The 27,923-nt window shown below is 44.5% G+C and overlaps 2 protein-coding genes across 3 annotated transcripts; both read left to right on the top strand.

Moving 5' to 3' along the window:
• The first annotated feature begins 481 nt into the window (after positions 1-481).
• LOC5501294 (integrator complex subunit 5) lies at positions 482-23,816 on the top strand. 2 transcript variants are annotated; one of them, XM_032369638.2, is made up of 22 exons: positions 482-573; positions 823-1,030; positions 2,587-2,705; positions 4,021-4,175; positions 4,485-4,761; positions 11,680-11,812; positions 12,268-12,340; positions 12,680-12,780; positions 13,179-13,237; positions 13,656-13,828; positions 15,692-15,923; positions 16,432-16,499; positions 17,251-17,480; positions 17,880-17,989; positions 18,553-18,586; positions 19,253-19,419; positions 19,698-19,933; positions 20,269-20,339; positions 20,807-20,955; positions 22,650-22,754; positions 23,101-23,158; positions 23,536-23,816. In XM_032369638.2, the coding sequence occupies exons 1-22, from the start codon at positions 535-537 to the stop codon at positions 23,628-23,630; spliced, it is 2,892 nt and encodes a 963-aa protein (XP_032225529.1). In that variant the 5' UTR covers positions 482-534; the 3' UTR covers positions 23,631-23,816. The 2 variants fall into 2 exon arrangements, with proteins under 2 accessions (XP_032225529.1, XP_032225528.1); XM_032369637.2 differs by having other exon boundaries at positions 19,250-19,419.
• Positions 23,817-24,618: 802 nt separating this feature from the next.
• LOC116608376 lies at positions 24,619-27,091 on the top strand. Its single transcript, XM_032369641.2, has 2 exons — positions 24,619-24,776; positions 26,372-27,091. Exons 1-2 carry the CDS (start codon positions 24,736-24,738, stop codon positions 26,913-26,915), a joined length of 585 nt encoding a protein of 194 aa, XP_032225532.1. The 5' UTR covers positions 24,619-24,735; the 3' UTR covers positions 26,916-27,091.
• The last annotated feature ends 832 nt before the right edge of the window (positions 27,092-27,923 follow it).

Raw genomic sequence — 27,923 nt, 5'->3', positions numbered from 1 at the left:
TGGGGCGTGTGTATGTGTGATGAAGTGGGTCTCGGGTGATGGGGTCTCTCCCGACTTGTGATGGCCCTCAATTCACAATGTTGCTTGCACTGAAGAATCTGCATACCAACAGTCATCAAACCACGATATCACAGGATTAAGTCAAGCCAGCTGACCCTGTCTCTTCTAGAAAAAAATGCGATACTTGAATAAAGGTTAGCGCAGCATCTTATCTGCTAATGCGCCGATAAATACAAAGATCAACAAGGAAAGTTACCAAATACTCCTACCACAGGTAGTATGCCAAACACCAAGAATTCCACCAAAACGCGAGCCGTCCACGTTGTGACGATTGGGGGCTTTGCACTTTGCGTATATTTTTGTAATTTTTAAACTTTTGTTGGTTTGTCGATGGCTGATTAATACTTCCCTGCTGTTATATTGAAATGTGTTTTCTTTAACTTGTTTTGCATCTCTTAGTAATTTAGCTGCTGTACTTTGACGGGTAGGCTGTGGTAGAAGTGATGCGAGGGGCTAGGGCGACAAAAAAGCAAGATGGCGGCCGGTGAGCGGTATCCCGAAATGAGAGAAAAAGTACGTATTTATTCATTTGTGTGACATTAAATGAACTCATCTTACCTTGACACCATTGCATACACTCCTATTACAAACAGTGTGATGTTGTGGAATTTGTTTTCGTCAGAAAGCTTAGAAATGCTTCCACCAAATTGTACGCGCGATCTCTTGTAATCTGGTTTACTTGTTATAATCTCACCTGTTTTGTCGAGCGAAATTCAAACGGATAGCTGTAATTATTTAAAATCATTTATTTCTGCGTTACAGCTCTTGCTAGATCACTTAAACTCTTTCCTGGCTGCGTGTAGCGGGTCCGCTAGCTCTATCAGTAATGTCGACAAAGTACAGTGCGCCACCGTGTTGCTGTCGTCTTTGCCGTGTGCGCGACATGCCGTGCTAGAGCAGCTCTGTGATGTGTTTGACGAATCTATGCACAAGTTTATGGTGGAGATGGAACGTAGGGCACAGCTAGGAGGTCAGTAAGGCAAATATTTATCAATGTAGTAATAAAATATTTACAAGACTAAAGAATTTAAAATAGAATTCATCAGAAACACAAGGCAATTGAAAAATCAGGATATAGATATTCACCCCAGTGATAAATTTTCATGCATGCTCATTGGTCAATACAGGTCACATGTACATTTTCACAGGCAGATATCTGGCGATAATGTCTTGTGAATTTCATATATGTCTAGTGAATTTCATATCTGTCCTGTGAACATCTTTTGCAATCAGAACTCGTTTTCCATCTGATCAAGAATTCCCCAAACAAACACCAAGGTTTTCAAAAGAAGGCACAAAATAATATTTTATTATTTTTTCTAAATCATTTGAATCTTACCGTAAAGATAAATAATATCACAGCACATGCTCGAGCTGCAAATCAGTGCGCTTCTTCATTTCTCGTTTGTCTTCTTCATTTCTCCTTTGTCTTCTCCATTTCTCGTTTGTCTTCTCCATTTCTCATCTTTGGACATCATCCGCCCATATCCCAGCTTTCAGAAGGGGCTTTTTTACTAAATCAGTACCATTTGTATAGTTATAAAACAGTTTGATAGAATTATCCAGGAATGCCTGTAGTTTATAGGGCTGAAATTGACATGGAAAATCACCCAAGATAATAACCCAGAAAATCACCCAAGATAATAACCCAGAAAATCACCCAAGATAATAACCCAGAAAATCACCCAAGATAATAACCCAGAAAATCACCCAAGATAATAACCCAGAAAATCACCCAAGATAATAACCCAGAAAATCACCCAAGATAATAACCCAGAAAATCACCCAAGATAATAACCCAGAAATTCACCCAAGATAATAACCCAGAAAATCACCCAAGATAATAACCCAGAAAATCACCCAAGATAATAACCCAGAAAATCACCCAAGATAATAACCCAGAAAATCCAAGAGCAATGAATCAAGATTGCTTCTCATATAGTTATGTTGATGGGGCCACCTAGGAGACGCAATATAAACTTCTATTAAAAAATATAACCTTGAATTTCAAAAGAAGTCTTTTACAGTTTAAGGCATTATAGCAACTGTATGTAAAACGGGCCGATTACATGAAAAATTTCAGCCCGGGCTGAGTTTTCAGCCCTTTTAGGGAGGCTGAAGGTCCAGCCCGCTATCCCACACAAATACTTGTAGAATTGCTCTTTCGGTTACATGAACAAGTTTTCAGCCCGGGATCGATTCAGTCCGGGGGGAGTTTTCCAGCCCGGGCTGGCAAACCGGGCTAGGATTTTCAGCCCGGACTAGCAGGTTAAAATCGCCATGAAATCACGTAAATATCTCAGCCCGGGCTGGAAAACAATACAATTCGAGTCCAGCACAGGCTGAATAGAACTCAGCCCTGGCTGGATTAAAGGCATATAATCGGTAAGCAGCTGCCCGGGCTGAAATTCATCATGTAATTGGCCCCTAAAACAAAGGTCAATAAAGGGGGACAATCTTGGCTGGATTTGAAGGGTATGTTATTAATCATTGTTGTACACATTGTCGTTTGCCTGTGTATTGAAGGTGATGGAGGAGCTCCTGATATTGGTGCTGACCTTGACAATGCCTTGCACAAGATATGTGATGTACTAAGAAATTTTACTGAAGCCAACCCTAAAGCCTGGGCTCTCATAATATGTAAGGTATGATTGACACTTGGAGATGATTTTTATTTAACCAGTAAAACGCATTGTATGTGAAGTTAACCAAAAGTCTGATTGTTTTAAGTAACATAAGCAACACTTCCGGCTTTGTTGTGAAGTGTCCACCAACGATCTGTTAGGATTAAAAATAGCTCCAACCACATCCAATGTGCTATCTCTAAAGGGTAAATTTGTTGTTGTTGACCACACGCAAAGTGCCTATTCCTTAGGCTAAAGATTGATTATATGGACGGTACAAAATAAAGGGTGCAGGTCGGGTGCAGGTCGGATTCAGGTCGGGTGCAGGTCGGGTGCAGGTCGGGTGCAGGTCGGATTCAGGTCGGGTGCAGGTCGGGTGCAGGTCGGATGCAGGCCGGATGCAGGTCGGGTGCAGGTCGGGTTCAGGTTGAGTACAAAATGCAGGTCAAGTGATTATACTGTTTTTTTTTTGCTTCCTCTTTTTCATTCAATTTCTATGGCTCATGTGACGCTCAGATTCTCTTTTATAACTAAGCATAAGCAATCCCGTGACTTTGCTGCACATCAACCAAACTTGGGTCAATTAATGTATAATGGTAGATGGACAAGTGAAAAAAATATGTATAGGTGGTTACGTCACAGATCACGTGACCATGGGAAAACTATCTCGCCAGTTATTTGCTGCTCATCAACCAAAAATAAATTGAATAAGCTCCAAAATGTGGTGACTATATCTGTTAGATAAATGGTTCACTTTCTAGTATATAGCTTTTTTAATAAGTCCAATGGACAGCAGAGGTGGATCTAGACATTTTCAAAAGGGAGGAAGGGGGGTGGGGGGTGCACCGGTATGTTAAACATGTAGCGGAGGAAAATTTGTGGGTTTACATTCTTATACAATTTTTACTGAGATATTTATACTGTTATACAATACTTGACCCAAGTTTGCTTGATGTGCAGCAAATCGCTGGCAAGTTATTTGTATTATTCCCAAGGTCACGTAATTGCTTAGTAATAAACTAGAATCTAAGTATTCAATATTTTAACCCCTATGTGAGCCATAGAAATTGAATGAAATAGAGAAAGCAAAAAAAAAAACTGTAAAATCACCGGACTGCATTTTGTACTTAACCTGCATCCGACCTGCATCTGACCTGACCCTGCATCTGACTTGCAACCTGCAACTTGCATTTTGTACCCTTTGTTGATTATATATTTACAATCACCCCTGTCTGTTTGGGAGTCCCACCTGGATTTCAGTCCCTTCAAAATTCTATTTAATCTTAATATCTACTGAAGAGTATAATGTTTTGAACTCTTTGTTGTGTTTCTTTAGTGGTGCCTGAACCTGATGGGGGATTTGATCTCTAAGTTTGACCAGAAGCGCGGTGTTAGCCTGACACTCTCCTTCAGCGAAGGTTTCCACAAGTGGATGGCCTTCCCTCCAATTCAGATGTTAATGGGGATAACGACACACTGCTGCTCTAAACTGTAAGTACCGTAATAGAATCAGGTCACATGTCGCACCCTACACGTCTCCTTGTTTAGCTACGCATTTAGTGTGCCATTAGAGTGTGGTTACACAATAAAGGAATTCAATGAATTTTATTTTGAGCACCTGACCTATTTCTAGTTATACATCTATGTTTGTGTCATCTCAACTATGCCCATAAAGAAGAGATTCCCATACTTTTGTTTAAATTTGTATGTGTGACATCTCAACTTTGCCCATAAAGCAGGGGTGATTCAGGTGCTTTTGCCTTAATTTGTGTGTGTGACACCTGTACTCTTTCTCACTAGTGTTATCAGTAGCCCTGATGCCTGTATGGAGACATTCCTCCAGATTGCCATGCGCTACTCCCCCCACCTAGATTGGGTAGTGGCTCATATTGTCTCACAGTTCCATGACGTCATTGTTGACAAGCTGTTGAGTACAGCACTCAAGGACTATGCGGCATCATACCGGGATGAGAGTGAGGAGAAGTCGGTGCTGGTGTCTACAGTAGTCCAGGTGCTGGGATACCTGTCTCTTCAGTTTGCGCCAGAGATAAGGGAACACCTGCTATCACTGTTCCATGTGAGTGTTTATTTAACTAGATAAGTCATGACCAAATTACCTCATTCGATTTGAAAATGATATCAACAGAGAGTAGGGCATCAAGCTTAGAGCATAAATGAAATCTTAAAAAAATAAATTTTACTGAGGGATTGAAGCTTCCTGTCAGAGTCCCTGTTTTGATCTTGGGGAGAATTGCTTTCTTGCCCGAGATGGTCCATTCCTTTATGAGGCGGTGTTACACATACAGTAGTTGTAGCTCCCCTACCCCTCCCCTCATGGGCCTTCCATCCCCTAACCCCTCCCCCCTTTATGAGGCTGTGTTACACATACAGTACTTGTAGTTCCCCTACCCCTCTCCTCATGGGCCTTCCATCCCCTAACCCCTCCCCCCTTTATGAGGCTGTGTTACACATACAGTAGTTGTAGTTCCCCTACCCCTCTCCTCATGGGCCTTCCATCCCCTAACCCCTCCCCCCTTTATGAGGCTGTGTTACACATACAGTAGTTGTAGTTCCCCTACCCCTCTCCTCATGGGCCTTCCATCCCCTAACCCCCGCTCCCCTTTATGAGGCTGTGTTACACATACAGTAGTTGTAGTTCCCCTACCCCTCTCCTCATGGGCCTTCCATCCCCTAACCCCCCCTCCCCTTTATGAGGCTGTGTTACACATACAGTAGTTGTAGTTCCCCTACCCCTCTCCTCATGGGCCTTCCACCCCCTAACCCCTCCCCCCGTTATGAGGCTGTGTTACACATACAGTAGTTGTAGTTCCCCTACCCCTCTCCTCATGGGCCTTCCATCCCCTAATCCCCCCTCCCCTTTATGAGGCTGTGTTACACATACAGTAGTTGTAGTTCCCCTACCCCTCCCCTCATGGGCCTTCCATCCCCTAACCCCTCCCCCCTTTATGAGGCTGTGTTACACATACAGTAGTTGTAGCTCCCCTACCCCTCTCCTCATGGGCCTTCCATCCCCTAACCCCTCCCCCCTTTATGAGGCTGTGTTACACATACAGTAGTTGGAAGCTCCCCTACCCCTCCCCTCATGGGCCTTCCATCCCCTAACCCCTCCCCCCTTTATGAGGCTGTGTTACACATACAGTACTTGTAGTTCCCCTACCCCTCTCCTCATGGGCCTTCCATCCCCTAACCCCTCCCCCCTTTATGAGGCTGTGTTACACATACAGTAGTTGTAGTTCCCCTACCCCTCTCCTCATGGGCCTTCCATCCCCTAACCCCTCCCCCCTTTATGAGGCTGTGTTACACATACAGTAGTTGGAAGCTCCCCTACCCCTCCCCTCATGGGCCTTCCATCCCCTAACCCCTCCCCCCTTTATGAGGCTGTGTTACACATACAGTAGTTGGAAGCTCCAGTACCCCTCTCCTCATGGGCCTTCCATCCCCTAACCCCTCCCCCCTTTATGAGGCTGTGTTACACATACAGTAGTTGGAAGCTCCCCTACCCCTCCCCTCATGGGCCTTCCATCCCCTAACCCCTCCCCCCTTTATGAGGCTGTGTTACACATACAGTAGTTGGAAGCTCCTCTACCCCTCTCCTCATGGGCCTTCCATCCCCTAACCCCTCCCCCCTTTATGAGGCTGTGTTACACATACAGTAGTTGGAAGCTCCCCTACCCCTCCCCTCATGGGCCTTCCATCCCCTAACCCCTCCCCCCTTTATGAGGCTGTGTTACACATACAGTAGTTGTAGTTCCCCTACCCCTCTCCTCATGGGCCTTCCATCCCCTAACCCCTCCCCCCTTTATGAGGCTGTGTTACACATACAGTAGTTGTAGTTCCCCTACCCCTCTCCTCATGGGCCTTCCATCCCCTAACCCCTCCCCCCTTTATGAGGCTGTGTTACACATACAGTAGTTGTAGTTCCCCTACCCCTCTCCTCATGGGCCTTCCATCCCCTAACCCCCGCTCCCCTTTATGAGGCTGTGTTACACATACAGTAGTTGTAGTTCCCCTACCCCTCTCCTCATGGGCCTTCCATCCCCTAACCCCCCCTCCCCTTTATGAGGCTGTGTTACACATACAGTAGTTGTAGTTCCCCTACCCCTCTCCTCATGGGCCTTCCACCCCCTAACCCCTCCCCCCGTTATGAGGCTGTGTTACACATACAGTAGTTGTAGTTCCCCTACCCCTCTCCTCATGGGCCTTCCATCCCCTAATCCCCCCTCCCCTTTATGAGGCTGTGTTACACATACAGTAGTTGTAGTTCCCCTACCCCTCCCCTCATGGGCCTTCCATCCCCTAACCCCTCCCCCCTTTATGAGGCTGTGTTACACATACAGTAGTTGTAGCTCCCCTACCCCTCTCCTCATGGGCCTTCCATCCCCTAACCCCTCCCCCCTTTATGAGGCTGTGTTACACATACAGTAGTTGGAAGCTCCCCTACCCCTCCCCTCATGGGCCTTCCATCCCCTAACCCCTCCCCCCTTTATGAGGCTGTGTTACACATACAGTAGTTGGAAGCTCCCCTACCCCTCCCCTCATGGGCCTTCCATCCCCTAACCCCTCCCCCCTTTATGAGGCTGTGTTACACATACAGTAGTTGGAAGCTCCCCTACCCCTCTCCTCATGGGCCTTCCATCCCCTAACCCCTCCCCCCTTTATGAGGCTGTGTTACACATACAGTAGTTGGAAGCTCCCCTACCCCTCCCCTCATGGGCCTTCCATCCCCTAACCCCTCCCCCCTTTATGAGGCTGTGTTACACATACAGTAGTTGGAAGCTCCCCTACCCCTCTCCTCATGGGCCTTCCATCCCCTAACCCCTCCCCCCTTTATGAGGCTGTGTTACACATACAGTAGTTGGAAGCTCCCCTACCCCTCCCCTCATGGGCCTTCCATCCCCTAACCCCTCCCCCCTTTATGAGGCTGTGTTACACATACAGTAGTTGGAAGCTCCTCTACCCCTCTCCTCATGGGCCTTCCATCCCCTAACCCCTCCCCCCTTTATGAGGCTGTGTTACACATACAGTAGTTGTAGCTCCCCTACCCCTCCCCTCATGGGCCTTCCATCCCCTAACCCCTCCCCCCTTTATGAGGCTGTGTTACACATACAGTAGTTGTAGCTCCCCTACCCCTCCCCTCATGGGCCTTCCATCCCCTAACCCCTCCCCCCTTTATGAGGCTGTGTTACACATACAGTAGTTGTAGCTCCCCTACCCCTCCCCTCATGGGCCTTCCATCCCCTAACCCCTCCCCCCTTTATGAGGCTGTGTTACACATACAGTAGTTGTAGCTCCCCTACCCCTTTCCTCATGGGCCTTCCATCCCCTAACCCCTCCCCCCTTTATGAGGCTGTGTTACACATACAGTACTTGTAGTTCCCCTACCCCTCTCCTCATGGGCCTTCCATCCCCTAACCCCCCTCCCCTTTATGAGGCTGTGTTACACATACAGTAGTTGGAAGCTCCCCTACCCCTTTCCTCATGGGCCTTCCATCCCCTAACCCCTCCCCCCTTTATGAGGCTGTGTTACACATACAGTAGTTGGAAGCTCCCCTACCCCTTTCCTCATGGGCCTTCCATCCCCTAACCCCTCCCCTTTATGAGGCTGTGTTACACATACAGTAGTTGTAGCTCCCCTACCCCTCCCCTCATGGGCCTTCCATCCCCTAACCCCTCCCCCCTTTATGAGGCTGTGTTACACATACAGTAGTTGTAGCTCCCCTACCCCTCCCCTCATGGGCCTTCCATCCCCTAACCCCTCCCCCCTTTATGAGGCTGTGTTACACATACAGTACTTGTAGTTCCCCTACCCCTCTCCTCATTGGCCTTCCATCCCCTAACCCCTCCCCCCTTTATGAGGCTGTGTTACACATACAGTAGTTGTAGTTCCCGTACCCCTCTCCTCATGGGCCTTCCATCCCCTAACCCCTCCCCCCTTTATGAGGCTGTGTTACACATACAGTACTTGTAGTTCCCCTACCCCTCTCCTCATGGGCCTTCCATCCCCTAACCCCTCCCCCCTTTATGAGGCTGTGTTACACATACAGTAGTTGTAGCTCCCCTACCCCTTTCCTCATGGGCCTTCCATCCCCTAACCCCTCCCCCCCTTTATGAGGCTGTGTTACACATACAGTAGTTGTAGCTCCCCTACCCCTCTCCTCATCGGCCTTCCATCCCCTAACCCCTCCCCCCTTTATGAGGCTGTGTTACACATACAGTACTTGTAGTTCCCCTACCCCTCTCCTCATGGGCCTTCCATCCCCTAACCCCTCCCCCCTTTATGAGGCTGTGTTACACATACAGTACTTGTAGCTCCCCTACCCCTCTCCTCATGGGCCTTCCATCCCCTAACCCCTCCCCCCTTTATGAGGCTGTGTTACACATACAGTAGTTGTAGCTCCCCTACCCCTCCCCTCATGGGCCTTCCATCCCCTAACCCCTCCCCCCTTTATGAGGCTGTGTTACACATACAGTACTTGTAGTTCCCCTACCCCTCTCCTCATGGGCCTTCCATCCCCTAACCCCTCCCCCCTTTATGAGGCTGTGTTACACATACAGTACTTGTAGCTCCCCTACCCCTCTCCTCATGGGCCTTCCATCCCCTAACCCCTCCCCCCTTTATGAGGCTGTGTTACACATACAGTACTTGTAGCTCCCCTACCCCTCTCCTCATGGGCCTTCCATCCCCTAACCCCTTCCCCCTTTATGAGGCTGTGTTACACATACAGTAGTTGGAAGCTCCCCTACCCCTCCCCTCATGGGCCTTCCATCCCCTAACCCCTCCCCCCTTTATGAGGCTGTGTTACACATACAGTAGTTGGAAGCTCCTCTACCCCTCTCCTCATGGGCCTTCCATCCCCTAACCCCTCCCCCCTTTATGAGGCTGTGTTACACATACAGTAGTTGTAGCTCCCCTACCCCTCCCCTCATGGGCCTTCCATCCCCTAACCCCTCCCCCCTTTATGAGGCTGTGTTACACATACAGTAGTTGTAGTTCCCCTACCCCTCTCCTCATGGGCCTTCCATCCCCTAATCCCCCTCCCCTTTATGAGGCTGTGTTACACATACAGTAGTTGTAGCTCCCCTACCCCTTTCCTCGTGGGCCTTCCATCCCCTAACCCCTCCCCCCTTTATGAGGCTGTGTTACACATACAGTACTTGTAGTTCCCCTACCCCTCTCCTCATGGGCCTTCCATCCCCTAACCCCCCTCCCCTTTATGAGGCTGTGTTACACATACAGTAGTTGTAGCTCCCCTACCCCTTTCCTCATGGGCCTTCCATCCCCTAACCCCTCCCCCCTTTATGAGGCTGTGTTACACATACAGTAGTTGGAAGCTCCCCTACCCCTCCCCTCATGGGCCTTCCATCCCCTAACCCCTCCCCCCTTTATGAGGCTGTGTTACACATACAGTAGTTGGAAGCTCCCCTACCCCTCTCCTCATGGGCCTTCCATCCCCTAACCCCTCCCCCCTTTATGAGGCTGTGTTACACATACAGTAGTTGTAGCTCCCCTACCCCTCCCCTCATGGGCCTTCCATCCCCTAACCCCTCCCCCCTTTATGAGGCTGTGTTACACATACAGTAGTTGGAAGCTCCCCTTCCCCTCCCCTCATGGGCCTTCCATCCCCTAACCCCTCCCCCCTTTATGAGGCTGTGTTACACATACAGTAGTTGGAAGCTCCCCTACCCCTCCCCTCACGGGCCTTCCATCCCCTAACCCCTCCCCCCTTTATGAGGCTGTGTTACACATACAGTAGTTGGAAGCTCCCCTACCCCTCCCCTCATGGGCCTTCCATCCCCTAACCCCTCCCCCCTTTATGAGGCTGTGTTACACATACAGTAGTTGGAAGCTCCCCTACCCCTCTCCTCATGGGCCTTCCATCCCCTAACCCCTCCCCCCTTTATGAGGCTGTGTTACACATACAGTAGTTGTAGCTCCCCTACCCCTCCCCTCATGGGCCTTCCATCCCCTAACCCCTCCCCCCTTTATGAGGCTGTGTTACACATACAGTAGTTGGAAGCTCCCCTACCCCTCTCGTCATGGGCCTTCCATCCCCTAACCCCTCCCCCCCTTTATGAGGCTGTGTTACACATACAGTAGTTGGAAGCTCCCCTACCCCTCCCCTCATGGGCCTTCCATCCCCTAACCCCTCCCCCCTTTATGAGGCTGTGTTACACATACAGTAGTTGGAAGCTCCCCTACCCCTCCCCTCATGGGCCTTCCATCCCCTAACCCCTCCCCCCTTTATGAGGCTGTGTTACACATACAGTAGTTGTAGCTCCCCTACCCCTCTCCTCATGGGCCTTCCACCCCTAACCCCTCCCCCCTTTATGAGGCTGTGTTACACATACAGTAGTTGTAGCTCCCCTACCCCTCTCCTCATGGGCCTTCCACCCCTAACCCCTCCCCCCTTTATGAGGCTGTGTTACACATACAGTAGTTGTAGTTCCCCTACCCCTTTCCTCATGGGCCTTCCATCCCCTAACCCCTCCCCCCTTTATGAGGCTGTGTTACACATACAGTACTTGTAGCTCCCCTACCCCTTTCCTCATGGGCCTCCCATCCCCTAACCCCTTCCCCTTCATGTGGCTGTGTTACACATACAGTAGTTGGAAGCTCCCCTACCCCTCTCCTCATGGGCCTTCCATCCCCTAACCCCTCCCCCCTTTATGAGGCTGTGTTACACATACAGTACTTGTAGTTCCCCTACCCCTCTCCTCATGGGCCTTCCATCCCCTAACCCCTCCCCCCCCTTTATGAGGCTTATGTGGTTACACATTCTGTATTTATTTAATTCACAATTGGACAAAAATCGCAACAAGCATTTTTAGCATTCTTTATACTGAAAAGTAAAATCAGTTACATGTGAGGCTATTGAGACTTGTGCTGTACAAATGCTATTTTATTTATTTAATATTTTTGTACAGAGGAGTGTGCTACCGACTGTTATTTCATTTATTTTGTATTTTTGTACAGAGGAGTGTACTACTGACTGCCTCAGATGATCAAGAGAGAGCAGAGCAACTGGCGACCACACCCTTCCTACTGCACATCGCATCCCTCTCGCCCAAGCTACTCAAGGGAACCCTGACAAACTTTGCTGAAGTCTGTGAGTTAATGAAATCAGCTAATGTACATAATATACATCAGGTCTGTAACCAGGATCTGGAGCCGGAGGGCTTGCTTAACCATTAGCTGACCTTTTGTCTTAGGTATCCCCTAGCTCTCATGATTTCCCTTTTTTTGAGGGCACAGATTGTCTTGTTTGTTAAACTATAAATCAATACAAACTTAAAAAAGTATGATGTATGGATCTGTGTTGTACGCGTCAAGGTTTCGAATGATAGCCTTTTGCTCCAATGAAGGGCTAACTTTTGAAACGTCAGTGCAACTACTCTGTTTTTCAGCCTTGTGTTAATTTATAGCTTTCTAAACCATGCCTTATCAGAACATCTAGTTTTTCTACAGCATGTCTGTATTTTTTCTAGTTATACCATGTCTTGTTTGTTGGTTTGTTTCACTGTAGGTTTATTTGTTTATGAGAAATCTTGCATTATATTGTAGTCACTCCAGGCATCTTGTGCAAGCTGTATGAGCAGTCCCTTCAAAGAGCCGAGATGTTCCAAACTCATGGCAGGTTCGTCTTTAAAGTCCTGCAATTGTTTTGTGTACAGCCCCTTATCTTCTCTAAATAGTGTGTGGAAGGTTCATTGTGTTCTGCCGAATCACAAGCGAGAATACACACTGAGACTTTGTCCCAAGACTGTTTGAAGATCTAGCAAGCGATTGCTAGGAAAATACATTCCACAATACATATTTCCGGTTTTCACAGTTTTACCGACCGAGCTGTAAGTTTGGTTTGGTAATAACTCTTAGTCCATCAAACCAAACTATCAAATCTCCAACCAAGTACGTTTTATGTCAGTGCTGATAAGGACGAACTTGGCTGCAATGAATGACTTTCTGTCTTTTTCAGTTTGACTCCAGCACTAGTGGACATCATAACTAACATCGAGACTGGCGCATATGATATCTTTCAGTTCCTGCTGAACCACTGTTGCCCCCCACGGGGGGAGGGTGAGTATTGTTTCGTATTGTAAGAGTCATGGGCACTGTAGCCCTGCCCCTCCCCTCCCTCACCGAAAAGATTTTATGGCAATATTTCTCGTATTGCCACTCAAGGCGCTTTATATAATTTTGAGTTTGGCATTGGGGGCGCTTATTGAAATTGTTTTTTCTTCTTTCAAAATTCAGTCAGTAAAAGTCCTAAATATTCCACATTTAGAAGCATTCCGATAACTATAAGGCTGTAAAAATACAATAATACATATCACTATGATATAATCACCTTTTATCATGATTTAAGTTTTTGCATCTTACATGGCCGCCAAGTAATAATCGTAGGTAGAATGAGCTGCTGAGACTTCTCTAAGTGAATCATCCTTAATACTGAGCATTGATTGGTTTTGTAACAGAGCCGATGGATACTGACGGAGCCCAGACAGAAGTTCAAAAGGCCTTCATCCTCATTATGGTAATGACAAATTCGATGCTAATTTATCGTAATAATAAGGTGAAGTCACCGCATGCGCCCTTGATACCTTTATAATGCCAGCGGATGATCTGGATGGCAGGAGATCAGCATGTCGAATTTTTTCTCACGTAAAAATTAAAGTGGTCATCATGATCATCATCATCATCATCATCAGCAGCAGCAGCACATTCACCGTCACCGTCTTCATCGTCATCATTTTCATCATCATCATCATAGAAAAAAACTTCTCTGCTTCTTATTATGACACAGCTTGTCTAAACTATGATAACGCAGTTCACACAAGAGTTTGTTTTGACTACTGCTTAGCATGTACGAATACAAACCTACTCTTTCTTGTTGCTCCTGTATTATAATATTACTTGCGACAAGCGCTAACATGGGGGTGCCTGTGTTGTAGGAGAAACTTCTGATTAAGCTCCGACAAGTGTCAAACCAGAGACATAAGCTATACACTCAGAAGTCAGCTATAGCGCCACTAGACTCCAGCTCTACGGAGAGCGCCTTCTTACACGAGCTAATACAGCACTCAGGACGACTATTTGAGGATCTGATGAGCGTCAAACAATCCAGGTATTACCACCAGATGAATGTCAAACAATCTAGGTATTACAAACTGATGAATCTAAACAATCCAGGTATTACCACCAGATGAATGTCAAACAATCCAGGTATTACCCCCGATGAATGTCAAACAATCCAGGTATTACCCCCGATGAATGTCAAACGATCCAGGTATTACCACCTGATGAATGTCAAACAATCCAGGTATTACCACCCGATGAATGTCAAACAGTCCAGGTATTACCACCCGATGAATGTCAAACAATCCAGGTATTTCCACCCAATGAATATCAAGCAATCCAGGTATTACCACCCGATGAATGTCAAACAATCCAGGTATTACCACCTGATGAATGTCAAGCAATTCAGGTATTACCACCCGATGAATGTCAAACAGTCCAGGTATTACCACGCGATGAATGTCAAAGAATCCAGGTATTACCACCCGATGAATTTCAAGTAATCCAGGTATTACCACCCGATAAATGTCAAACAATCCAGGTATTACCACCCTATAAATGTCAAACAATCCAGATATTACCACCCGATGAATGTCAAACAATCCAGGTATTACCACCCTATGAATGTCAAACAATCCAGGTATTACCACGTGATGAATGTCAAACAATCCAGGTATTACCACGTGATGAATGTCAAACAATACAGATATTACCACCCGATGAATGTCAAGCAATCCAGGTATTACCACCCGATGAATGTCAAACAATCCAGGTATTACCACGTGATGAATGTCAAACAATCCAGATATTTCCACCCAATGAATGTCAAGCAATCCAGGTATTACCACCCGATGAATGTCAAACAATCCAGGTATTACCACCTGATGAATGTCAAGCAATTCAGGTATTACCACCCGATGAATGTCAAACAATCCAGGTACAGTACCGCTCTCGACCATATGCACACTGTTCGCGAAACTTTCGCGAACAACGTTCGCGAAATTCGCGAAAAGTGTTTTTCAAATTTCGTGAACAACGTTTGCGATAAAAAAACGGTTTTGCGAACGGTAACGTGTGATCCAGGCTTAGTAACAGCGAGAAGCCATTCATTTGACAAAGACTTGTATTGGACAGAGAATTAGTGTGGGGAAGGAATGCCGATCGCTTGATATTGTTCGGAGATTTTCGAATGTGTGAAAACTTATAGCGAAGACTTTTGAACAGCGGGAAGCCATTATTTGACAAAGACGTACTAAACACGGGAGAATTAGTTTGAGAAGGGAATGCCGATCACTTGATATTATTCGAAGATTTTGGAATGCATATTAACTGCTAGCGAATACTTTTGAACATCGGGAAGACACTTATTTGACAAAGCAAAGACTTGTACTAATAACGGGAAAATTAGTGTAAGGAGGGAATGCCGATCGCTTGATATTATTCGTAGATTTTCGAATGTGTGTTAACTGCTGGCGAATACTCTTGAACAGCGGGAAGCCCTTTATTTGACAAAGACTTGTACTAAAACGGGAAAATTAGTTTGGGGAAGGAATGCCGAATCTTCTTGGCCGCCCCCCCTGGCTATGTCCCTGTCTCGGTAGAGCCGCGATATATGAAACCTTTCCAAATTACTTCTAAACCTTTCCAAATTACTTCTAAACCTTTCCAAATTACTTCTAAACCTTTCCAAATTATTTCTAAACCGTTTTCATCGGCATCCATCGTTCAAACTAACAGGATTGCATTGGGTGCTGTTCGATTGATCAGTGCCATGTGGAGAGGTGGCGTAGTTGGAAATCATTTCAGCGCTGGCCAATGAAAACGCCTCAAGGATTGTGAAGGACGGAAGTCAGAGGGCGAATATTGGAGCTCGCAGAATATTGGAAACTACAGTAAAGGCTTGTGTTTCTAGATTCGCGTGGGTGTGTCCTATGGCGGTGGTCATGGCAATACATGGTGGGGAGCCCGTAGCTGTGGACCTTCTCTGTCACATTCTGATGCGAAGTGACTCTAATGACACGCTCAACGTGCTCCTCAATGTGCAGTCAGAGCTTGAGACATACTACCCGTCCGTACTGAGAGAGACCATAAGGAAGTGTGCCGGGGTAGTGACCGTTTCTACTGCTTCTCTGAAACCATGGCTCGTAAGTACTACTAAGCGAGATTCTTCCTGCGCGAATTTCGATATTTTGGAAAAAGATAATTGCCGGCAACATTATGGCTGGTGAATACTCGATTGAATAAAAAACAAATCTAGTTCTCAATGTATATGTTTACACGTATATAAATGGGACAGTCCTAAAAGGTATACCGTGCTGATACTGTAGCTGCTTGGCCGATGGGAAGTGTGTCACTGGATACTTAGCCTTCGCTTCTGTCGCATCTTTTACGACCCTACTGTCTCTGCTGCTTCAACGATACCAGGACTTTCTGTCCTGATTTATAGGTTTAGGCATTAAGTATTTTGACCGCCGCCGTCACCTTAAAACACCCAGAATGATATGAGTACACTATTCTTTAGTCTGGCCTTCAGTCTTGAAAGAAATGGGAGGAGAGGGAGAGGGGACGAAAGTTTAGATAACCGCAAGGGTCGTAAAAAGTCGGTAAAAGCGATTTCAATTTAATATTTTTAATATTTATTGTTATTTTTAGGTCTGTAATATCCTTCAGAATCTTTTTCAAATTATGCAAGCTGAGTTATACAAGACCCTGCCCCCGAGGTTAGTCAACATAATTGTACCGTTGTTGTTCTGCTTCTGTTGTTGTTTTGAGATCAGCCTTGATATTCCTGGCGATGATACTCCTGATGAATATAGACAATCTAGTGTTGTTCTTGTGATTTTTCCTGTCGCTATTTTTGAAGTTCCAATCGCTGGTGTCCTGGCTCCTGTTGCTGTTTTTGTTCTTATTCTTATCGCTGTTGTTGTTTCTGGTTCTGTTGTTTTTCTCCCTGTCATTGTTCCTATTACTGTTGTCGATGTTTCTGGTTTTGTTGTTTTTGTCCCTGTCATTGTTTATTACTGTTGTCGATGTTTCTGGTTTTGTTGTTTTTGTCCCTGTCATTGTTCCTATTACTGTTGTCGATGTTTCTGGTTTTGTTGTTTTTGTCCCTGTCATTGTTTATTACTGTTGTCGATGTTTCTGGTTTTGTTGTTTTTGTCCCTGTCATTGTTCCTATTACTGTTTCTTGTGTTGTTTATGCAGCTGTTGTTGTTATCGTTGAGCTGTTGAGTTGTTGCTGCTGCTGTTGTTGTGTTTCTTGCTGTTGTTGCTGCTGCTGTTGATGTTGTTGTTGCTGATGTTGTTTTTGCTGTTGTTTTTGTTGTTGTTGTTGCTGTTGCTGCTGCTGCTGTTGTTGTTTTGTTGTTGTTATTTTGTTGTTGTTGTTGTTGTTGTTGCTGTTGTTGTTGTTGTTGCTGTTGTTGTTGTTGTTGTTGTTTATTTGTTACACCAACCCTTCTTCATGTCTAGGGTCAAACTCACAGACTGCCTTCAGGAGCACTACGAGGCCCTTGGTTCCCTAGCTGCCCACTCGCATACCGAGGTAGCCGTGTACAGTATGGGCATCCTACGCCTTATGCAGATTGTCACGCCCCCTTCTGCTGCTAATCGTGCCGGCATGTGCAGGGCGATGGTGTCCAGCGTGTTCAGAGGCTTGAAGCAGCTAGCGAATAATTATGAAGATTTCGACAGCTGCAAAGGTAGGAAATCAACTATATCGAATCCACATGCGCTATAATAGTGTATAGCTTTGCCACAGTGATGGCAACATGATAATGCAAAAAATACATTCACCGACCCGAACCTCGAACCTGATATTCTTTGCCCTCGACTCGAACTCTCGAACCTGATATTCTTTGCCCTTTACTTTGACCTCTGGTTCTGAAGGTATTGCTACTTTTTTATCACTTTACTTTCTCTTTACTTTCTCAAGATGTATTTCATAAAAAAAACATATCCATAAACATATTGCTTTGAACTTTTGTCAGTGCTTGTATTACCGCACTTTCTAGAAGTTACTACGAGTTCCCACAGCGTTTTGAAGCACCCGGTAACCGATATTGTGCCTCAGGCTCTAATGCTTATATTTTCTGGCGCAGGCGCATTGGAGCGACTCGAAGAGTCACGTGAGATACTGACGGAAATGTCACGTGATCAGTTTTGCCGACTCGTGATCATAAGGCTTTTAGTTGAGAGCGCATTGGAAAAGGTATGTCTGCGCATATGGTTATATACTTTACCGCTGTAGAGACGTTTGGTAAACCAAGACAATGCTGGTATTGTCTGGGGTTTTCTTTGTAATTTTAATTTCCTTGGAGATTCTGGGACCGTCTTGTGTGACGAATCTTTTACACTTGCGAAGAAAGAAACCAGTTAAAATGATATGCCACCATTTTTTTCTGTGAAGCTCGCCCGTTTGTTCGACAAAACTGATGATACCCTCTAACATTACGACCCTGGAATCCAATTTAAAAGTCTCCATTCTATTGCTAAAGCTTAGGATGATAGTATTTCACAAAATGTTATAATGTACTACAATATCCAAATGCGACCCTTACACCGGACGGTTGCGCTAGATTGTGATAACGATTGGCTTTTGTCCTCCTGTTCCTTATAAATCGTTCATATCAATCGAGTTTCTGAGTACTGAAACAAATGGTTGTTTTAACATCGAGGCTCACTGCCTTTTAAACTACGTCTCAGATCTTGTATTAGCCTAGAATTTCCATTCCATTCTATTCATTTAAGATATTATTTTTTTGTACGTTTTAGGGAAACGCGAAGATTCTTGGAAACACAGAGGAAGGTAAAATGTGAATGTGAGCTTTAGATAGCATTTTTTCCCTTTAGGAAAAAAAAAGCAAATCTGTCCCGACCGGGGATCGAACCCGGGAGCTGTGGCTTCAAAAGCAAAGCCTGTATTATCGTACTGTTATTGTTCATTTTCTCGGTGATCTTGATTTAATCTTCACCCAAATATGCCAATCACGCCTAAATTTTAAAACTTGAATGCCTTTGCTTTTTTTATTTTGCTATTTTTCTAGTTGATAAAGCCTTGTTTCCAATAAGTCGTAACAGTCGTATGGGCCGTTTTTTTACGTTCTGGGTTGGTTGAAAATAGCTGAAATCAGGGACCGCGGAGACCATTTTAAATTGGTTGGGCTAAAAATTTGGCCAAGACAAACAAGTTTATATCTGGAGCCCTGAAAAAATCAACCCAAGCCAAGTAGGGCCATGACACTACCGGCCTCTGCGCGGTCCGTGAAAATGTAACAGAAAAACGCATTTCCACATGCCGGTATTGGATTTCCAATCTAATCGCAATTGTTTTCTTCCCATTGTCGTCCATGTTATTGTCGTCATTGATTTTAGCAACCAAATCAATTTTCTCGACGTTTTTTCGAGTGTACACAATATCAAAGGATTGAGTATTTGAGTATTTAAGCATATTTGGCTTCTGATTGTTCAGCAGATGATAACGACAGAAATGAGCTTATGGAAGACTCTCGCATCTCTCTACTTGAACATAATTTGAACCCTCAAATATCCTCCCGACTGACACTCAGCCCTTCTTCCGTCTTCTTCACTGGTGTGATTGGAAACAAGAAGCCAACCACTGTAGTTTCAGAACAATCGAGGGTAGGTAAAAAAAACAATTATACACGAACAACCTTACACGAGGTGAGGTGCGGTACCTACATACTACCGAACCAAGACGTTCTCTGAATTTGTCACTGTTAAACTCCAACCGTACCAATAGTCCCATATATTATTATTGTTATTATATAATCTATTTGTATGCTATTTTTAAGAATGTACTACTTGCAATTCAGTCACGATCATCACCACCAACACAATCACAATCACAATAACCTTCACATTACCATTAAGAAACACTGACATTTTGTCTATTCCAGGCATGGGCACCAGCAAGCCAAGTGTACTTCAACCTCATCAGCGCGGTTTGCCGTGACCGTGAGGGGCCTAGTGACGAGGGCCTACACCGCGACCAGCCGCAGGCCCAAGGCTCGCGCGTCCTCTCTTGTAATACTGATCACGTGGCGTCGTTGCTAATGGAAACCGTTTGCCCGGATGTTGTCCCATGTGTGGGGGAATGGCCTGATGATGACTTCATCAAATACAACATAGAAAGGTACTGGTTTATAACCATGATTGGACTACTCAAGCTATTTTGCGTGGACCAAAGCATTCACCACCATGTTATTCTTGGTTGATCTAAGGGGCCGCTTTTTTATGGGGCAAATGAATTGTGTTTGGAATTTTCGTTTGGTATAGGCGAGACTCCGGTTGCCCAAGTTCGTTATATGCGATCCTATTTAAGAGTTAAATGAAGTGGTATTTAGTGATATAACGGGTCTTTAGTCGGTGTGGTAACGAATACACGTTATATGCGACTGATTGGTTGACTTTTACTTTATATACATTTCTGTCAATGATATGTCTATATATTTCTTCATATTTCTTTAGAAATCTGAAAACAAGAAAAACCTTCGACAAGAATCCCATCCTTTGGTGGTTACTTGTTTTAGTATCCAGAGGTGAGTTCATTGAGGGGTTAAGCGTTATTTAAAATGCTCTCTTACAACAACAGGGGATTCCTTGTTATCTAATATTTTCTCCCTTTCCTCCTTTCAGGAAATTCGTTGTTTTCTTACGCACCTTTTGCCCAATATATTATATTCCTTTCAGGGGGTTCCTCGTTATCTGGTACGCTACATTTCCACAATGTATGTTCCTTATAGGTGGTTCCTTGTTATCTGATACGCTACATTTCCACAATGTATGTTCCTTATAGGGGGTTCCTCGTTATCTGGTACGCTACATTTCCACAATGTATGTTCCTTATAGGGGGTTCCTCGTTATCTGGTTCGCTACATTTCCACAATGTATGTTCCTTATAGGGGGTTCCTTGTTATCTAAAGCTCCCTTTTCACAAAGTATGTTCCTTTCAGGGAGTCTCTCGTTATCTAATACGCTCGCTTACCACAATGTATGTTCCTTACAGGGGGTTCTTCGTTATGTAAATGTTCTCCACTCATGTCCAGTCTCCTAGCAACCATCATGTCATGCTGGGAAGTATGTCGTGACACTCACGTCACGCAATCCTCTGATCTCTTCAAGGACACGCAGATAGTCACGCAAGTGATAACAGAGGTGAGCGTGACGAAATGTGGGATGAAGAAAGACATTTATGACGAGGGATGGTTGATTGAATGTGAACCGTTATTTTGTTTCCATTTGCCCCATCTGACTAGTTTTGTTTTCATTTGCCCCATCTGACCCATTGTTTTGTTTCCATTTGCCCCATCTGACTCGTTGTTTTGTTTCCATTTGCCCCATCAAGCCTATGTTTTGTTTCCATTTGCCCCATCTGACTAGTTTTGTTTCCATTTGCCCCATCTGACTAGTTTTGTTTCCATTTGCCCCATCTGACCGATTGTTTTGTTTCCATTTGCCCCATCTGACCCTATGTTTTGTTCCCATTTGCCCCATCTGACTCGTTTTGTTTCCATTTGCCCCATCTGACTCGTTGTTTTGTTTCCATTTGCCCCATCAAGCCTATGTTTTGTTTCCATTTGCCCCATCTGACCGATTGTTTTGTTTCCATTTGCCCCATCTGACCCTATGTTTTGTTCCCATTTGCCCCATCTGACTCGTTTTGTTTCCATTTGCCCCATCTAACTCGTTGTTTTGTTTCCATTTGCCCCATCTGACCCTATGTTTTGTTTCCATTTGTCCCATCTGACTCGTTGTTTTGTTTCCATTTGACCCATTTGATCGGTTGTTTTGTTCCCATTTGACCCATTTGATCGGTTGTTTTGTTCCCATTTGACCCATTTGATCGGTTGTTTTGTTCCCATTAGCCCCATCTGACTCGTTGTTCTGTTTTCATTAGTCCCATCTGACTTGCTGTTTTGTTTCCATTTGTCCCATCTGACCGGTTGTTTTGTTTCCATTAGCCCCATCTGACTTGTTGTTTTGTTTTCATTAGCCCCATCTGACCGGTTGTTTTGTTTTGTTTTGTTTTGTTTTGTTTTGTTTTGTTTTGTTTTGTTCCTTTCGTTTCCTCTTGCCCCATCTGACTCGTTGTTCTGTTTCCACTTGCCCCATCTGACCGGTTGTTTCGTTTTCACTTGCCCCATCTGACCGGTTGTTTCGTTTTCACTTGCCCCATCTGTCCGGTTGTTTCGTTTTCATTTGCCCCATCTGACCGGTTGTTTCGTTTTCATTTGCCCCATCTGACCGGTTGTTTCGTTTTCATTTGCTCCATCTGACTCGTTGTTCTGTTTCCACTTGCCCCATCTGACTGGTTGTTTCGTTTTCATTTACCCCATCTGACCGGTTGTTTCGTTTTCATTTGCTCCATCTGACTCGTTGTTCTGTTTCCACTTGCCCCATCTGACCGGTTGTTTCGTTTTCATTTGCCCCATCTGACCGGTTGTTTCGTTTTCATTTGCCTCATCTGACTCGTTGTTCTGTTTCCACGTGCCCCATCTGACCGGTTGTTTCGTTTTCACTTGCCCCATCTGACCGGTTGTTTTGTTTTCACTTGCCCCATCTGACCGGTTGTTTCATTTTCATTTGCCCCATCTGACTCGTTGTTCTGTTCCCACTTGCCCCATCTGACCGGTTGTTTCGTTTTCATTTGCCCCATCTGACCGGTTGTTTCGTTTTCATTTGCCCCATCTGACTCGTTGTTCTGTTTCCACTTGCCCCATCTGACCGGTTGTTTCGTTTTCATTTGCCCCATCTGACCGGTTGTTTCGTTTTCATTTACCCCATCTGACTCGTTGTTCTGTTTCCACTTGCCCCATCTGACCGGTTGTTTCGTTTTCACTTGCCACTAGGCGGGATGGCTGCCAGCACCTATCAGCAGAGTCGGGGGCGTCCTTCATCTGCTCTCGCCTCAAGAGATCTACGCTGTTCTTAACGCCATGTGGAAAGTTCTTAAGGTAAAGTACATTACTGTATTCCTGCTTTCGGATTGACTGGTTATATGATTTTGGATAGGTTTATTCTGTGTGATTCCAGAAAATGCCAGTTACCCCCATAGAGAGAATGGGGCATTCATTGGGATGAGTAGGTCTTTCAGCGCCGATTTCCAAGAGGTTAAAACCTTTTTTAAACGAACCATCAGCCACTTTTAAGGGATTTCTTCTAAGAAAATTAGAAAATGTTGTTTGTTTTCATCCATCCATCCGTCCGTCCGTCCGTCCGTTCATTCATTTATTCATTATAATTTTTTTGCTTTTTGAGAATCAGTTAATCTTCCTACGTTCAGTATATATATTTTTACAGGAATACCCACCCCACCCATCTTGGTACACGGATCAAACAGAACAGAGATGGCAGCAAGGTATATACACTACCATCATCATCATAACTATCGTCACCATCACTGTTACCACAATCAGTACCACCATCACTATTACCATCATCGTCACCGTCGTTATTGCTGTTGTTTTCATTCTTTCTCTCTATTAAAGCCGCATTGTCACCAGTTTACTTCCGGTCGATTACTTAACAATCTCCGAAGATTTTGAATGGAAAAAGCGAAAAAATATTTCGTAATAGTGAAAGTAGTGTTTCTATTGGAAGGTTCTTTGAGGGTGTGATTGATAATTTAGAGCAGATGATTCTAATAGATTCTGAGGTTTCCGTTCAGCTTTCGCCAGAGGAGAGCTGCCTACTAGAGGTGTCCCTATAAATAATAATCATCAAACTCTGTTTCAGGTGCTGCAGTCTCTCAAAAAGAAGTCCTTAAAGCGATCTTTATCAACAATATCTCCACCCTTGGCCAGCACTACCCGAGGGTTTTTCAGCAATAGAGAATAGCCCTTCGTACGTTGCCAATCCAGTGTCAAAGCACCCGAGCGAATCAATCTCCCAATTTGTCAACTTTAGTTCTTTTCTTTGTAAATTATCATGCTATGCTACTTATTAGAGAATCCTAAAAATTCGCAGAAATGTATATCGGAATGTTTGCGCTTATAAAACAATGCAGAACAATCAAATAAGAGTCTTTCCCTGTGATCTCTTATTATAGTATGCACCTTGTATGTACAGTGATATGTGAGTCTTTCCCTGTGATCTCTTATGATAGAATGCACCTTGTATGTACAGTGATATGTAATTCTTGCCCAGTGATCTATTATGATAGAATGCACCTTGTATGTATTTGAGTCTTTCTCTGTGATCTCTTATGATAGAATGCACCTTGTATGTACAGTGATATGTGAGTCTTCCCCTGTGATCTCTTATGATAGAATGCACCTTGTATGTATTTGAGTCTTTCCCTGTGATCTCATGATATAATGCACCTTGTAGTACAGTGTTATGTGAGTCTTCCCCTTTGATCTCTTATGATAGGATGTACCTTGTATTTTCAGTGATATGTGAGCCTTCCCCTGTGATCTCTTATGATTTATATTTACAGTGATATGTGTATCTTCCTTTGTGATCTCTTATGGTCGGATGCACCTTGTGTGCACGGTGATATGCGAGTCTTGCCCTGTGGTCTCTTATGATAGAATGCACCTTATTGTATATACAGTGATATGCGAGTCTTCCCCTGTGATCTCTTATGGTCGGATGTACCTTGTATTTACAGTGGTATGTGAGTCTTGCTCTGGGAAAATAGGGAATTCGATCAAGGGGACACTTAAAAAAAGTGCATGAACATACAAGCACTAGCACAGCCCCGCGCGCGGTTATGAGAGGGCTGAGCTCTGGTGCGCGAGAGGATATAGTAAAGCTGCTCTCGAAACTGCGCGCGCTTATTCGTGTATGCGCGCGCGTGACGGTCTCTCGCCAAACCATTATGACGCGCTGTTGAAGTACTCGTTTCACTGAAAGTACTGGATGCCTTCGTAAGAATCCAGCGGGAGTTAACCATTGCTACGCTCTCCGAGAGATTAGTGTTTATTGAGAAATATGGAGGAGCGGGACATTCATATGCGCAATAACCGTAAAGTGTAAGTATTAGTTTGCTTAAACATTTGTCACAGCTTGTTATAAAGAAGATGGTGCAAAGATACTTGCAACTCGAAGGGTTTGACCTCATCCTTTTATATCCACTGGTATGGACATTTAAGTTCGGTGTCAGGTATGAAAAGTGATGATACACTTTAAATTGTATTTGAATTATTCCTAGTGAGGAGACTTTACCTTTTCTGGCAAAATATTAAATTTTAATGAAATTCTAGATCAAAGAAAGGTTATTTGCGAGATATGTATTTTGTCACAAAACATATTAGGCTTTGCTCATTCAAAGGCGGCGCAAGTAGGATGTTCTACACGAAAGTGCAACACGCGAAATCCTGTAATGGGAACCGTTATTACATTGAACTCATTGATTCTTTATTTTATCCTCATACCGCCCTATTATAGTATAACCTGGTTTATCTTATCCTCATACCGCCCTATTATAGTATAACCTGGTTTATACATTATAGTATAATCTGGTTTATATACTATAGTATATAACCTGGTTTATATATTAAAGTATAACCTGGTTTATATAGTATAGTATAGTAACCTGGTTTTTTTTTCTATCGCTGTATTAGAAGCTTCGGCTTTGATTGACATCCGTATTCCACGATATGGACTTTGATCTTTACCGCATGCATGACTTCCAGTACGATCAACATTTATATCATGTTTACATGACTCATTATCATGTCTACATGACTCATTATCATGTCTACATGACCCGTTATCATGTCTACATGACCCGTTATCATGTCTACATGACTCGTTATCATGTCTACATGACTCGTTATCATGTCTACATGACTCGTTATCATGTCTACATGACTCGTTATCATGTCTACATGACTCGTTATCATGTCTACATGACTCGTTATCATGTCTACATGACTCGTTATCATGTCTACATGACTCGTTATCATGTCTACATGACTCGTTATCATGTCTACATGACTCGTTATCATGTCTACATGACTCGTTATCATGTCTACATGACTCGTTATCATGTCTACATGACTCGTTATCATGTCTACATGACTCGTTATCATGTCTACATGACTCGTTATCATGTCTACATGACTCGTTATCATGTCTACATGACTCGTTATCATGTCTACATGACTCGTTATCATGTCTACATGACTCGTTATCATGTCTACATGACTCGTTATCATGTCTACATGACTCGTTATCATGTCTACATGACTCGTTATCATGTCTACATGACTCGTTATCATGTCTACATGACTCGTTATCATGTCTACATGACTCGTTATCATGTCTACATGACTCGTTATCATGTCTACATGACTCGTTATCATGTCTACATGACTCGTTATCATGTCTACATGACTCGTTATCATGTCTACATGACTCGTTATCATGTCTACATGACTCGTTATCATGTCTACATGACTCGTTATCATGTCTACATGACTCGTTATCATGTCTACATGACTCGTTATCATGTCTACATGACTCGTTATCATGTCTACATGACTCGTTATCATGTCTACATGACTCGTTATCATGTCTACATGACTCGTTATCATGTTTACATGACTCATTATGTTACTTACAGACCCCTGGCGACGACTATTGCAGACTCAGTGAAGTATTTGAATACCCGGCATCCTGTGCTGCCCCTGCTTGGTCAATCATCACTTATACGCGCATGCGCTACACCGCTGACAATTCTCGTCCTGTATTTCGTCACCGCTGCTACTAGAGTTACCACAGCAATATTCGGAAACGTCATCATCCTAGCCTTCATCATCTACCTCGTCCCAGTCCTCTTTTCAAGTCTCTCCGCTATATTCTCATACATTTTCTACCGTATCGTCACCAGTATTGCTGCTTTTCTCACCTCGTCGGTAAAGTTCATCTTCAGCAAAATAGACTTCGTTGGAATGGTGTTATCATTTGGTAGTTTCGTGTCACCAATTGGGTTCCCCAAGGCTGTAAACGCTTGCTCCTCGTGGTTTGCCGTAGAAGAAGAAGGTGAAGATTTACCTGGGTGGACTGTTGACGAACAGAACATTGCTACTGAGCATGCTCCAATCAGCGGTTTCCTTCGTCGGCGCAGCGTGTGCGCGGCTGACTTCTCAGACTCAGATTTTGATTGACAGCTGTCTGTTCTAGCTGGAAAAACTCGTATTGGTGTTATCTTAACCATTATGTTTCTAAAGCTTGTACATTATAGAATATCTTGTATACTAACTACTCCAGTAAATTGTGTCAAAGAGGGTTGTTTATCCAATATTACTACTGGACTGGAAATAATTTCTGGAGCTCTGTCATATATGTCTATTCAATTTTTCAGTCTACTCCCTTCTGATCATATTTTGATGCATACATACTTTTTTGGTAAGAAACTTTTTTATGAGAATGCTCGGTCTGGGATATCACCAAATGCTAAGAACATTCCGATTCACAGATAGCAGCAAAATATTGTTTTGTTATTGTGATGCGTTCTAAAATACAGCATAACATTTCAAAATTTGTTCAATCCTCTTCCTGATAATTAATTGATGCTTTATAAGTAATAATTAATTGGTGCTTTATAAGCACTAAAGTAATTGGAATCACGGGTGGCCCAGTGTGTTAGCGCGTCAAGGTATGGAGTCTCACACCACAGGTGGCCCAGTGGTGTGTTAGGGCGTCAGCGTATGGAGCCTCTCACCACAGGTGACCCAGTGTGTTAGCGCGTCAAGGTATGGAGTCTCACACCACAGGTGGCCCAGTGGTGTGTTAGGGCGTCAGCGTATGGAGCCTCTCACCACAGGTGACCCAGTGTGTTAGGGCGTCAGCGTATGTGGCCTCTCACCACAGGTGACCCAGTGTGTTAGGGCGTCAGCGTATGGAGCCTCTCACCACAGGTGGCCCAGTGGTGTGTTAGGGCGTCAGCGTATGGGGCCTCTCACCACAGGTGACCCAGTGTGTTAGGGCGTCAGCGTATGGAGCCTCTCACCACAGGTGGCCCAGTGGTGTGTTAGGGCGTCAGCGTATGGAGCCTCTCACCACAGGTGGCCCAGTGGTGTGATAGGGCGTCAGCGTATGTGGCCTTTCACCACAGGTGGCCCAGTGTCTCACCTTTGCTGAAACGAGTTCGATTCCCGGATAGTATAGAGAGT

The sequence above is a fragment of the Nematostella vectensis genome, chromosome 8 (genome assembly GCF_932526225.1).
Source record: "Nematostella vectensis chromosome 8, jaNemVect1.1, whole genome shotgun sequence".
NCBI classification, from domain to species: Eukaryota; Metazoa; Cnidaria; class Anthozoa; order Actiniaria; family Edwardsiidae; genus Nematostella; species Nematostella vectensis.
Note: the sequence above shows the minus strand (reverse complement) of the source record. Positions and strands in the feature narration are given on the sequence as shown.